The sequence below is a fragment of the Puntigrus tetrazona genome, chromosome 12, assembly GCF_018831695.1.
Source record: "Puntigrus tetrazona isolate hp1 chromosome 12, ASM1883169v1, whole genome shotgun sequence".
NCBI lineage: Eukaryota > Metazoa > Chordata > Actinopteri > Cypriniformes > Cyprinidae > Puntigrus > Puntigrus tetrazona.
In genome coordinates this window covers 8,528,513-8,541,174 of record NC_056710.1, presented here as the reverse complement: position 1 = coordinate 8,541,174, position 12,662 = coordinate 8,528,513, and the positions used below count along the sequence as shown (strand labels likewise).

Here is a 12,662-nt window from a genome sequence, read left to right as displayed (position 1 = left end):
ATATTTCTATATACAATATATACAACATTTATTTCAATTAAATGATATAAAATAGACAATGAATTTACCATAGAAAAATACAGATAATAAATACAAACATCAGTTGTTGTTGTTTTTTTTTTCCGTGCCCTCTCCTCTTACAAAACATTCACACATTGTTCTGAAGCACAGGTATTATGGGCATGATATTACCAGGTTAGATTCTCAGTACTGATGACAACATTGCTAACTACACAAATAAAAATATCACCAGAGATATCCACGTTAAACATGGCCAATCGTTACCTGATCGTACAGTATCACCCCATTCACTGGAGTAAACCCGGCTTGTAGTCGGAAGTTATCCCGGCGACCACGGGTTGACGTGATGTACATGTGATATCATTTTTGTCTTTCGCTTTCCTTCCGTCACTTTCCTATCCTCCTTTTTTCCCTCCCGTGTGAGCCGCAAGTGCTCGCTTCTCCTTCTAGCTGCTCTCTTCCCCTTTGTCCTCTATTTTCACATCTTCCTCAGATTCCCCTTCATCTCCTTTTTTCTCTCCAATGGTATTTTTAATTTTTTTGTACTATTCCAGCTGTCCAAAATATTCAGATACGTTCTTAATCATAAATAGCAAATAATATATATGGTCTTGGTTTTAAATACAAAAATACCACTACAAACAAGTCGCTCTAATATTAGTACAAATATGACCCTCGCACGTACTGAATCATATGACAAGTAATAAGGCTGTATACCTTACCATTTCTAAACTACTAACTCATTACAACAAGTAAACATTACAAAAAACACACAATAATTCAAACAATGACCCCAAACTAGTCGATCAGAAGTAGTATTTAGACCAATCACAGCACAAATTACCTTCAAACATCTTTTCGAACACAAATAAAATAGCTTTCATGTCTGTTGTTGAACATTTGTCTTTTATACAAACATTAAAATATATAAATGGCATGTATCAATAGATCTGCACGTTTCTAGTCCCATGACTCAGTAATACCATGGAGATAATCCAGCAAAACTAACCAGCTTCTGAAATGTTGGTGGTCCCACATAATAAGACAGGTTGTTAGGACTATTTTTTTTTTCTTCAAAACGTGTATCACCATCCAGAAAGCACAGTAATGGGCATAAATAGCATTAACGCTATCATTAGCAATAGCTTTATAAGTGCAGACTTATACACTTGTCATGATATTCGAGGCCACAACAACAGTACTGGGATTATTCTTGGACATTTATGAGACTGTATATACAGTCTGTGTGTGTTTATATATGTAAGTGAATCTGTAGTTCCCCACTGGTACTTGTTTTTCTTCCTGTATATGTGAGTATACATGGTCTGTCTGTCTGTGCGATCATACTGTGTACCTATGTGTGTCTGCGTATCCATGTGGAGCCCTAGGACGCTCCTTGCTCTCTAGGGGTGTGCACCTGCTGCGGTGTCTTCACTATGGTAATGACGGAGGCTGTGTTCAGACGTGGTGTGGTGGCCAGCAGACTGCCTCCTCCGGACTCCAGACCTCTGGCGAAGCGCTGGAGGGCAGCGAGACGGGCACCCAGCCCTTCCAGCTCCCGCCGCATGCCTGCGTTCTCGGCCCCTAGCCGCTCAACCTCCCGCTGCAGCTCCTTCTTCTGCTGCTCCAGGGCCTCGCGCTGGGACACGCGCTTCACCCGGCAGCTCGCGGCGTAGCCGCGGTTTTTCAACGTGCGCCGCCTCTGCTTCAGCTTCTGCACTTCCTCGCGTGACAAACCGCGCAGGTGCATGTTGAGCTCGCGCACCGACAGAGACATGAGCTCACTGTCGCTCAGCACTGGGACGTTCTCCCCGCATTCCCTCTTCACCTGAAATAATAGGACATTATTTGCACTGTAAAATATATATATGTATGTATGTATATGTGTGTGTGTGTATATATATGTATATATGTTACATATGTTTTGTTTTTAAAATAAAAAAATTCTGTACTGTAAAAAAAACCTAGTTTTCAGCTTACATCTGTATATTTAATTACACGCTATAATGTTTTTATTACACAAAAATGTGCTTTTTTTTGCTTAAATGTGCTGACACAGCCAACATGATAATAGAGGTGGTTAAACAGAAAGCCACATGATGAATCATCGTAAGATCATCGTAAGTGACCTGTCCATAAAATCTGACCAATACTCTTTGTATAAACAGTTCACAGGGCCATATACAAAGACAAAATGCCATCAGAGTAACGCAACATTAAAATAAGGCAATAAACTAACTGTTGATGTCACAGTGTGACTTCTGGGAATGTCTTTTTTCCATAAGTTATGGCAGTTCATACTTTTGACCAGCGAATATACTATACATTTGACAGTATTTAACAGTAAAATTACACAAAAGGGTTACTCCACTTACCTTTAATCACCCCCATGTCGTTCCAAACCTATAAAATCTTTGTTCATCTTCGGAACACAATTTAAGGCATTTTGGATGAAAACCGGGAGGCTTGAGGCTGTCCAACTAACTGCCAAGTACCGAACACTGTCATGGTGTGGAAAAGTATGAAAGACATCCTAAAAATAGTCCATCGTAGTGGTTCACAAAAAGTACAGCGTAAAAAAGCTAATCTCATCGCTTCATAAAGTCTACTACTGTCTCTTTAGATTGAACCACTGATAGGACTATTTTTGACAATGTGTTTCATACTTTTCTGGGCCATAACAGTATTATTTACTTGGCAGTGAAAAGCCTCCTGGAATTCATCCAAAATATCTGTAATTGTATTCCAAGGACGAACAATGATTTTACGTGTTTGGGGGGGGGGGGTGATTAAAGGAACACTCCACTTTTTTTGGAAATAGGCTCATTCTCCATCTCCCCCAGAGATACTGAGTTGAGTTTTACTGTTTTTGAATCCGTTCAGCCGATCTTCAGGTCTGGCTACAGCACTTTTAGCATAGCTTAGCATAGGTCATTGAATCTGATTAGACCGGTAGCATCGCAGTCAAAAAAAATTGCAGTTTTGATATTTTTCGTATTTAAAACTGGACTCTTCTGTAGTTATATCGTGCACTAAGACCGGTGGGAAATGAAAAGCAATATGATTAGGAACTATACTGTCATTCTGGCGTAATAATCAAGGAAGTTTGTTGCTGTACCATGGCCGCAGCAGGTGCAGTGACATCATGCAGTATCGAAACTCTTTAATAATTTTTTTATGTGATGCTACTGGTCTAATTGGATTCAATGATCTATGCTAAGCTATGCTAAAAGTGCTATCCAGCCCCGGAGATCGGCTGAATAGATTAAAAAACTTAGTGTTTAATGATAATATCTTCATTTTGGGGTGGAGCAACCCCGTGATGTTACACCATTCACAGTTTCCTATTCATTGAATATGGTACAGTGAACCAATGTACAGGTTTTACTCAAGCATGTTTTACACTATATTTTTGTTAAAATGACAATTTCACAAGTGTTTTCATTAAGATGATCTTTACCTTCAGGGCTTTACTGGCTCTGCCGTCTGAAGTCATTGTCTGGGTTTATGTATCCCTGAAGCCTGTAAATGTCAAATAAACCATTTAAGTAAAATGGAGTACATGGAATAAAAATTATATTCACAATAATGCGAAATCTTTGGGTGCCTTGCTTTTATTAAATATTTACAGCACAATACAAATATTATGGACTCAAAATTTGTATTAATATGTTTTGCCAAGTAATTTTTATCTTAATAGCTAAATATACATTTTAATCCGCCCTGAAATCAAGCATTAAAAGACACAGTTGACTACCAAGAACAAGTGCATGGCATCATATAGTGTATTTTAGCACACAATAAGGAAGAAAAAGAGAGGAACTATGCTTATTTAAATATATATATATATATATATATATATATATATATATATATATATATATATATATATATATATATATATATATATATATATATATAAGTGGTTCGTGTGGTCAGCTCGTGAACACTCAATCTTAAGACCATTTAAAGACAATAAACCTCCAGTTCTTATTTTCATCTTTCTAAATCTAGGATTCCCGAATCCAAAGAGTAGCACTTTTTTTTTTCCTGATAGTGAATCATGACTGGTCGAAGTCCAGATGAAGAAGTGAACGCCGCTGACCACGAGTTTCCCGTCATGCGTGGGAAGTGCGCCTATCGTCCGCGAGCTGCTGCCTCAAATAACCGACCGAGCTTTTCTTCAGAGTCACAGTGATTCAGCACAAGTCCTCCATTCCCGACTTCACAGCAGCTCCTTACTTTCCTTTCGCATTTCTCGTGTCGCGTTATTGATCAAATTCCCAGTTACTTCACGTCAGTCACAACAAATATCACCACTCACTTATAAACGGTTTATAAAACTCCTATTTAGTAAACAACAACAAAACAGGTCTTGCGCTGTCATTTCCCCCGAAACGTCTCGAGGTTGAAGTGTTGCGTTATTTACAAAGCGCCAAATTAATAAAATGATTTCAAATCTAACTTTTAAATATCAATAAAACACAATAAAGGATTCTAACGACGTAAGGACCCGTTTATTACGTAAGATACTACTAGTTCAAACCAAACCAAGATTTTGCTGACTAGTGGTTTCTCATCGAAAACAACATACATGTTTACGCGTTTTGAGTAGTTACGAACATAATTCACACAGTTATGTTGAATACAAATGTATAGTTTAACTGTCTGAACCGACAACATCTAAGCAGCTATTTCCTTATTACGCGTTAGCTTGTTGCTACACATAACATCGTGGTAAAAACATGCTATTCGCGCGCGTGAAGACTAATATTATTTAAAAATATATAAAATACGACTCTAAATGATAGGTTGGTGTACGAATCTAAACCATAAGAGTACGAGCAGCGGGTTTTACGTTAAAACAAACACTGAGTGCATGTACGTTAACGTTACAGCGGATTTGCTAACACCCCTCCGTTTCCTTAGTGTAAACAAATGTCGAAAGGAGAAAAAATAGAAAATCTTGCCTGGTGTTGATTTCTCCTCTTTGTTGATTCACACGAAGCTGAGTATACGGATCGGTCCACGATTCTCACCGCTGGTTCGGTATTTCGACTGACATACGTTATCGCAGCACGGCCCGTGTTTAGACGGACTAGAAAGCTAAACGCCTTTTTCCCGGAATCAGTCCACCATCAGCGGGCTGGATCCTTTCATTCATAAAAAACACACACACGATGACTCAAGGCTTTAAGAATGAGGGCGGGACCTCAGCACACACAAAAATACCAGTCAACAACCTTGTGAAACTTCTTTTTATTAACCCATTTAATCCCATCGATATTTATATCTGCGTTTGTTGTGTGTTTTACACAAAGTTGTCAACTTTCAATGAAAGTGTAGATCGATGCGAATATTTTTACATGGCTGATGTAATAATGTACGCATGGTGCTACTTCAAGTTCATACCCTTAATGTTTGGTTAATTCATTTAGCGTGCCTAGATTTTGATTGCTGTCTTCATCGGTTTGTCTAAAAAACTAGTATCCAGTGGTATGTTAAATAAAACTATATGCTATTTAAAATAATTTATTATAAAAACAGAATTCTGACAGCGAAAATAAAAACACAATGAAGTCAAAAAATCTAAGTTAATGAGTAAAATAATTTCATAACTATTTAGAAAAAGTTTTAACTTTAGAACATGTCTTCAGATGATATTGAACTTCTATACTCTGCACGTGATAAAAATCTGGAATGTATTTTAAAAAGCACGCGTTAAGCAAGCTGTAATTTAACATTCATTTTGTTGATAAAGCTGTATGTCACTGAACTTTGAGCGAACTTCACAATAATCTGACACCCCGCTTGAATTAAAAACATTTTAATGTTGTAAAAGAAGAGATAAATGCACTGAAGCATAGATGTCCCGCATTAGTCAGTGTTCCGCTTTACATGAATCCGCCATGTAGCCACCCAATATACATTTATACGTATATTGCTTTTTTTAATTTTTACAATCTTCAATAACATTTAAAAACATTTAATTTCATGAAAACCTGATCTGTATATCAAAGCTCCATAAAAGAAGCGTGCATATTTTTATGCAATATTTTAAGGCTATTAAGGTCAGACCTTTCTCACATATATTGTGATCAACGTAAACAAACGTGTATTTGATCATTAGGGAAACACAAACCCTTGTTTTAAATTCATCAGAACAAATATTTGTCCAAAAATAAATCACTATAATTCTCTGACCAAAAATATATCACGTTTTCTCTTAAACCCTTTAAAGAAAAGACTTTGAGCTCCAAGTATTCATGCTAAAAAGTAATACTAGGCAATAATGAAATTAACAATCTGTTTTGTTTAAAAACAACTGTCTGAAACTCCCACAGGTTTTTTTTGGTATGAAATGACGTGAATATGTACGTAATTTGGAGTTCCTCCTCCGCTTCATGTTGATAAGACAACAATCTTCCACTATTTCATCGTCCGCTAGGACGCAATCACGAGCTGCAGTAAGACCTCCCCGTCGATAGGTGTCCTGACATGTCTTTGTGCTTCCTCAGAAGAAACCGGGGAAGTGATTCCGTCTCACATGTAACCCAAGTGACCTCAGGTTTCAATGCGTGCTCTTTGGTTGTAAGTCGTTGTGAAGCTGTAAAACATCACCGAGGTCCTTTCGCAATTATAATATACCGTTTACAGCTAAAAGTGACTAGCGTCGTGTTTTAAATGGCTACTATCCAGGAGCTGTCTCCAGACTCTATCCGTGGGGAGACGCGACCCCCCGAAGACGAGATCGAGGGTGATGATGAGGATGAAGAGGTACTTAATTGCTTCTACAGTTTTGCTCGAATTCGTGGAAACTATATTGGAAACTGTAAGGATAAAGACGGAATTTATTAGGTCGTTTGGTGCATTTATTTCGAAAATGAGCGATTTAGCTGGTCAAACCTAGCATAACATAAGATTATTTGTTTCAGTTTTTGGTTTGATTTATTTTATTCAAGGATTTGTTGTGCGTGAATGACGACAAATCTTAGTGTTTCCTTTCACAAATTGATTACTTGAATACTCTTCTAATTTTATATATATATATATATATATATATATATATATATATATATATATATATATATATATATATAATTCATTTGAATGCACCTTTTTGGTCTGAAGGGCAATAATTACTGTTTGTCTTTTAATATTACATTTTCACATTCACAAAGTATATCATATTTTAGTATGCTCTAATAGAACCTATTAATTTTCAAATGCAGTTTACCTGCACATGATGTCATCCACATTTTTTTTTTCCCATTGAGTCCTGAGTAAGCCCTTTTTGTACTAAGGCTTTGTTTGTCCCATGACTGGTGGTGTTAATTTTCTGACATGGCTCCTACTTTTTTTTTTCTTCTCTCTCAGTTGGATGAAACCCTTTTGGAGAGGCTGTGGGGTCTCACAGAGATGTTTCCAGACTCGCTACGATCAGCAGCTGAAGTTTCTGCACAGTGTTCGCTATCTGTAGCCAAAAAATTTTACAGGTGAGGTGCTGGCAGTTGTATCTATCTTTCACTTTAAACAGCGCTGCCTCGTTAACTCGAGAAATAAATTGGACGTTTTAGTTGATTTTTTTCTTATTGTGCTTTCTTGTAGTTTCTCCCGTTCAGCTCTATGGGTCGGTACTACTTCCTTTATGATTCTGGTTCTGCCGGTCGTCTTTGAGACTGAGAGGTTACAGCTGGAACAGCAACAACTACAACAGCAGAGACAGGTAAGTAGCACCAACATCCTGCATTAGTATAAACCCTTAGGTAAAATGAATTAAAATTAGTATCAAAAGATGATCAATACAACAAAGTGTTATAGAATCTCTGCAAAAACATTATGTAACAAATGTCTACGAAACAAAGCTCTTAATGGTATAATGAAAGGTATTGTATTGATGCAAAATTCTGATTGGATGAGTCCTATTCAAAGCTATAGACTTCAACAGTTTGGTTCCAAAAGTAAAAATGCAATTAATTTTCTCTATAAGAAAATTATTATTATTATTTCTTTTTTGTATTTTGTAGTAATTTACTAATTTCTAAACCAACTTTGAACTACAAGGTTGTCAATCATTATTATTTAAAAAAAACTACATTACCCAGGATTCTGCATAAAAATCTCCGCCAATTAAAGAATAATGAAAAGCAAATGTCAAAACTAAAACACTGTGAATGGTGTTTCAATTGCGTTTCATTCGCAGTTCTTCATAGGATTTGTAGTTCTTTCACCTTGTACCTGTGTCTTATTTTCAAATGCTTTTTTGCTTTAAATATGAGTGTGTCGATGTGATTTACCGTATATGAAAGCATGCTTTGTGCATTTTTCAATTGAAATATAAATCTGTTTCTCACTTCCTTTTGTAATTTCTCTGCTTTTTATAGATTTTGTTGGGTCCAAATGCTGGCATGTCTGGAGGAATGCCTGGAATGATGGCTCCTGCTCCTGGGAAGCTGTGATGATGTGTATATATTGTAACATCCATGAGTTGTAGAAGAAGGGTAAAGAGTGAGGGAGCAGGAACTGGAGAATGATGTCACAAGATGCTGTGGTTCGTCAAAATCATGAAGTCATTACCCTGTATAGTTTGTTTGTACAGTTGAGACCTTGATGACTTTTTATGATCTTCCCTCTCTCTCTGCCTTTCTCACGAAACATTCTGCATAGACTGTCATCCAAGCTCTGATCTTATACTTTTTTATTATAGCTATCTAATAACATTTCTTTCAAAAAGAGAATATAGCAGCTTTTTGGAATATTTCAACTGTGTTGTAGGTGCGTTATATTTCTGATAGGGTGTTCATGGTGCAATATTGGCCCTTGAAATGCTGGTTCAACACTGTCGAAAATATATAACAGCATTCAAAAGATCTGTAGTATTTATGAGGGCACAGAAGGCCAATGTCTGCAGATTATGGTTATTTCTTGTTCTTGATTTAAAAAAAAAAAAGTTAAAACCCTTAGAAGTGGTTCTCTACAAACATTGTCTTTTACAGGTAGAACTGATATCATGCAAAGCTTCTGCAATGTTATTCCTCAGAAAAAGCCATAGAGTATATGCAGAACCATTGTGAAATATTTAAAATAAAATGTTTCAAAGCATTGTACATTCTGTAGTGAATAATTACGTTTGCTCAACATGACAGGAATAAAAACAAGTCCTCCTCTGTCTTCTGTGTATATGTTATATTTCGTTTGAAATATTTGTGCCTCACATTCATGCAAAATATAAGTTGGTCCCTATAGTGATGATTTGATCAAAACAGATGTTTATCTAAACCTAATCCTAAAACCAATAGCCAGTTAACAATAAATAATACCGCCCCAACCCCAGACAAACCTAGTTTTTTTTTTATTATGATTTTTCATATTTCGTATGTGGAAGTGACGTCAAAAAACTAAACAATGTTAGTTTAAAAGTCCTACATGAATAAATTTCTACAAAACTAAAAAAGTTTATTTTCATCGTATTTTGAAAGTAAAAACGTTTTAGTTTTTCATGTAAATAAAATCTACAGCAGTTTTTTTTTTTTTTTTTTTTTTTTTTTACATTTACGGGTTACTTGTAGTTAAAACTGAAAAAGATGAACACAACTACCTAATTAAACGTTTATTAACGTTTTTCAGAACTATTAAAAAGCTGAAACTTACTGTACGTGACGGTTGTCGCGCCGCGTTACTATCAGAGCGCGGGACAGTTGCGCGCGCTGAAGTGTCACTCATCGCGAGTTCGCTAATTTGAGTCACTGATTTCTGTCAGATTTCTTTGAGGGATAAACGCGAGGTAAAATTGATTTTATATGCATTTATTTACGTCTAAATAGTTATTTTACACTCTTACAGGGAACATGACATAATTGCAACAATAATTAAGTTCATTTGAAAAAGACCGCTAACATAGCTAACAAACAGCTAATTAAAATGTATCAAAATGTACGCTAACTATGCCAAATATAAAGATTTATCTAGACTTACAGATTGTTTAACGGTTATCTGGATGTATTTTATTGTAAACTTGGTTTTTTGTTAAGGAATTCCACAAAATGAAAGCTTTAGAGGACCAGGCTTTGGAGGATGAGTCGGGTTACCAAGAGGATGAGGTGATTTCCCTCAGAAAATCCATTTAAAGAAAATATTACTCTTTAAATTATAATTTATTTATACATTTGTTTTTTTTTATTTTTACTTGTTGAAAATTGTGTATGACAATGAAAAAAAAATCAATTTCCTGTAGGAATCATTTTTTCAAGACATCGAGCTCTTACAGAAACATGGAATCGTAAGTGATAATATTTCTGTGAAGTTTTTAAAGTCACGAAAATGTAATCATGAAGGTGGCTCTGATTCATATCTCTCTCTCAAGAACATGGCTGACATTAAGAAACTGAAGTCTGTTGGCATTTGTACCGTGAAAGGCATCCAGATGACCACACGCCGTGCTCTCTGTAACGTAAAGGGGCTGTCTGAGGCTAAAGTAGACAAAATAAAGGAAGCTGCTGGAAAATTGCTGGTAATTTGATGGGGCTTCCTGAAATTTATATAACTAATTTATTTGATGAAAAAGACTTATGCATTTATGTATTGTACGACCATTACATGAAGTCTTTTTACATGCAGGTATGTGGATTTCAGACAGCTTCTGAATACAGTATAAAAAGGAAGCAAGTGTTCCACATCACTACAGGCAGTCTGGAGTTTGAGTAAGAAATAACCTGTTTAGTAGCCCTAAAATGCCCCGCAAATGAACAAATCTTGATTCTGTGGTTATGATTTAACTGTTTAGCAAACTCCTTGGAGGAGGTGTGGAGAGTATGGCCATTACCGAGGCTTTTGGTGGTAGGGTGCTGTTATGATCACGAACCAGAAATATATGTTATGCATTTTCTGTCCAAAATGACACGTTTTTATAAACCGTTTCCCATGCCTCATTCAGAATTCAGAACTGGAAAGACTCAGCTCTCTCATACACTGTGTGGTAAGAGCAAAAAAGGATCTTGTGGAATTTAAGAGTCATTTTTAGATCACTGAAGTCACTCCATTTCTCTTTATCTTAAGTAACCGCTCAGCTTCCCGGTGAATATGGGTACACAGGAGGAAAGGTCATCTTTATCGATTCTGAAAACACTTTGTATCGTTTCTGCATTTGCTTGCCTTGTGTCGCATTCATTTTAATAAACCTGTTCAGTATGGAGAAGCCATATTGAACCTTTTCTCCTTAATAATTGGGACACCAGTCGGCCTGAGAGGCTAAAGGACATAGCTGACAGATTCAATGTGGATCATGAAGCTGTACTGGATAATGTGCTATATGCGCGTGCATATACAAGTAAGAACTTTCATTTCAGAACTTTTTAACTTAGTTTTGAAGTTTGATTTGAATCTTTATCAGCCTGTCTTTTTCATTTATAGGTGAGCATCAGATGGAACTGTTAGACTTTGTTGCAGCCAAGTTCCATGAAGAAGGAGGTGTCTTCAAGCTTCTGGTAAGGCAGAAGAATAACAGTTTCTGGGGTTTAAGGAAGTGATTTTCATCAACAATTCATTTATCGTAGATAATAGACTCGATCATGGCTCTTTTCCGGGTGGACTTCTCTGGAAGAGGTGAGCTGGCTGAGAGACAGCAGAAGCTTGCACAGATGCTCTCCAGACTGCAGAAGATCTCTGAAGGTCTGGAAAATAATCTCTATATGTATTGAGAATGAAAACCGCTTGTGTAATAAACAAGACAATGAAATTGATGGCAGTCATTCTTATCTTCAGTTAAGTAAAGCTCGTGATTTTAATATGTGAACTTTACTTTCATTAATTAGTAATATCTGTCATTTTTTGATTATAGAGTACAATGTTGCGGTGTTTGTCACCAACCAGATGACTGCAGATCCAGGAGCTGGAATGACGTAAGTAGGAACACACAGTAAAAAAAAAAAACAATTGGGGAAATGTTGAACTATTATTATTAAATATTATGATTTTAGATTTCAAGCAGATCCCAAAAAGCCCATTGGAGGACACATACTGGCACATGCCTCCACCACACGTATTAGCCTGAGGAAAGGACGTGCTGAATTGAGAATTGCCAAAATATTTGATAGGTAATTTCAAGATTTTCAAGTTTAACGTTAAGTCGGTGGTGTATGATTGTCTTTTAATTGCATCAACAAAACCCTCACTTTTCCACAGCCCAGAGATGCCGGAAAATGAGGCTACTTTTTCCATCACGGCTGGAGGAATAACAGATGCCAAAGACTAAGAAAACACGTCACACAGCATGTTACGAATTCCCCAATCCTTCAACGTCTCCATTGTGTTCAAGAAGGAATCTGTTCACAATTAAACCAGTTGTACCTATTTATTATTTACACGTGTATCTGTTACCTATCCGTTTATGCATTGGATCATACAGATCTGTTTATATATCGTGTAATTTTAATAGTACACGATTATTTGTTTATAATAAAAAAAGCTATTTTAATTCAATTAAAATGACACGAATCGGTTGAATAAAAACTGTCGCACATTAGTCACACGTTTAATGTTAATATTCGCCTTTTTGAACGTTGTACTTCTACCTTTACCGTAATCGCCTTAATTTGAAAAGCTGTCGATGTGGCTGTTATCACACATGGTCGCTGCTTTCACAG

At 36.4% G+C, this 12,662-nt stretch overlaps 3 protein-coding genes across 3 annotated transcripts; 2 read left to right on the top strand and 1 right to left on the bottom strand.

Moving 5' to 3' along the window:
- Positions 1-3: 3 nt before the first annotated feature.
- Positions 4-5,189, bottom strand: maff (v-maf avian musculoaponeurotic fibrosarcoma oncogene homolog F). The gene is made up of 3 exons (XM_043253406.1): positions 4,992-5,189; positions 3,482-3,543; positions 4-1,849 (listed from the first exon to the last, which is right to left on the bottom strand). Exons 2-3 carry the CDS (start codon positions 3,515-3,517, stop codon positions 1,406-1,408), a joined length of 480 nt encoding a protein of 159 aa, XP_043109341.1. The 5' UTR covers positions 3,518-3,543; positions 4,992-5,189; the 3' UTR covers positions 4-1,405.
- Positions 5,190-6,533: 1,344 nt separating this feature from the next.
- Positions 6,534-9,191, top strand: tomm22 (translocase of outer mitochondrial membrane 22 homolog (yeast)). Its single transcript, XM_043253014.1, has 4 exons — positions 6,534-6,798; positions 7,399-7,517; positions 7,630-7,747; positions 8,406-9,191. Exons 1-4 carry the CDS (start codon positions 6,706-6,708, stop codon positions 8,478-8,480), a joined length of 405 nt encoding a protein of 134 aa, XP_043108949.1. The 5' UTR covers positions 6,534-6,705; the 3' UTR covers positions 8,481-9,191.
- A 730-nt stretch (positions 9,192-9,921) lies between these two features.
- On the top strand, positions 9,922-12,430 carry dmc1 (DNA meiotic recombinase 1). Its single transcript, XM_043253925.1, has 13 exons — positions 9,922-10,121; positions 10,256-10,300; positions 10,385-10,531; positions 10,639-10,721; positions 10,805-10,857; positions 10,955-10,996; positions 11,077-11,149; positions 11,256-11,347; positions 11,431-11,504; positions 11,574-11,688; positions 11,858-11,918; positions 11,997-12,113; positions 12,202-12,430. The coding sequence occupies exons 1-13, from the start codon at positions 10,065-10,067 to the stop codon at positions 12,269-12,271; spliced, it is 1,029 nt and encodes a 342-aa protein (XP_043109860.1). The 5' UTR covers positions 9,922-10,064; the 3' UTR covers positions 12,272-12,430.
- The last annotated feature ends 232 nt before the right edge of the window (positions 12,431-12,662 follow it).

Bases quoted from the DNA above. Each gene is read 5' to 3' on its own strand.
- tomm22 (XM_043253014.1), top strand. From the start codon at position 6,706: ATGGCTACTATCCAGGAGCTGTCTCCAGACTCTATCCGTGGGGAGACG. The intron at 6,799-7,398 runs GTACTTAATTGC...CTTCTCTCTCAG, and splicing joins GTGATGATGAGGATGAAGAG to TTGGATGAAACCCTTTTGGA. The intron at 7,748-8,405 runs GTAAGTAGCACC...TGCTTTTTATAG, and splicing joins AACTACAACAGCAGAGACAG to ATTTTGTTGGGTCCAAATGC.
- maff (XM_043253406.1), bottom strand. From the start codon at position 3,517: ATGACTTCAGACGGCAGAGCCAGTAAAGCCCTGAAG. The intron at 1,850-3,481 runs GTAAAGATCATC...CTATTATTTCAG, and splicing joins GAGCCAGTAAAGCCCTGAAG to GTGAAGAGGGAATGCGGGGA.
- dmc1 (XM_043253925.1), top strand. From the start codon at position 10,065: ATGAAAGCTTTAGAGGACCAGGCTTTGGAGGATGAGTCGGGTTACCAA. The intron at 10,122-10,255 runs GTGATTTCCCTC...AATTTCCTGTAG, and splicing joins CGGGTTACCAAGAGGATGAG to GAATCATTTTTTCAAGACAT. The intron at 10,997-11,076 runs GTAAGAGCAAAA...CTTTATCTTAAG, and splicing joins GCTCTCTCATACACTGTGTG to TAACCGCTCAGCTTCCCGGT.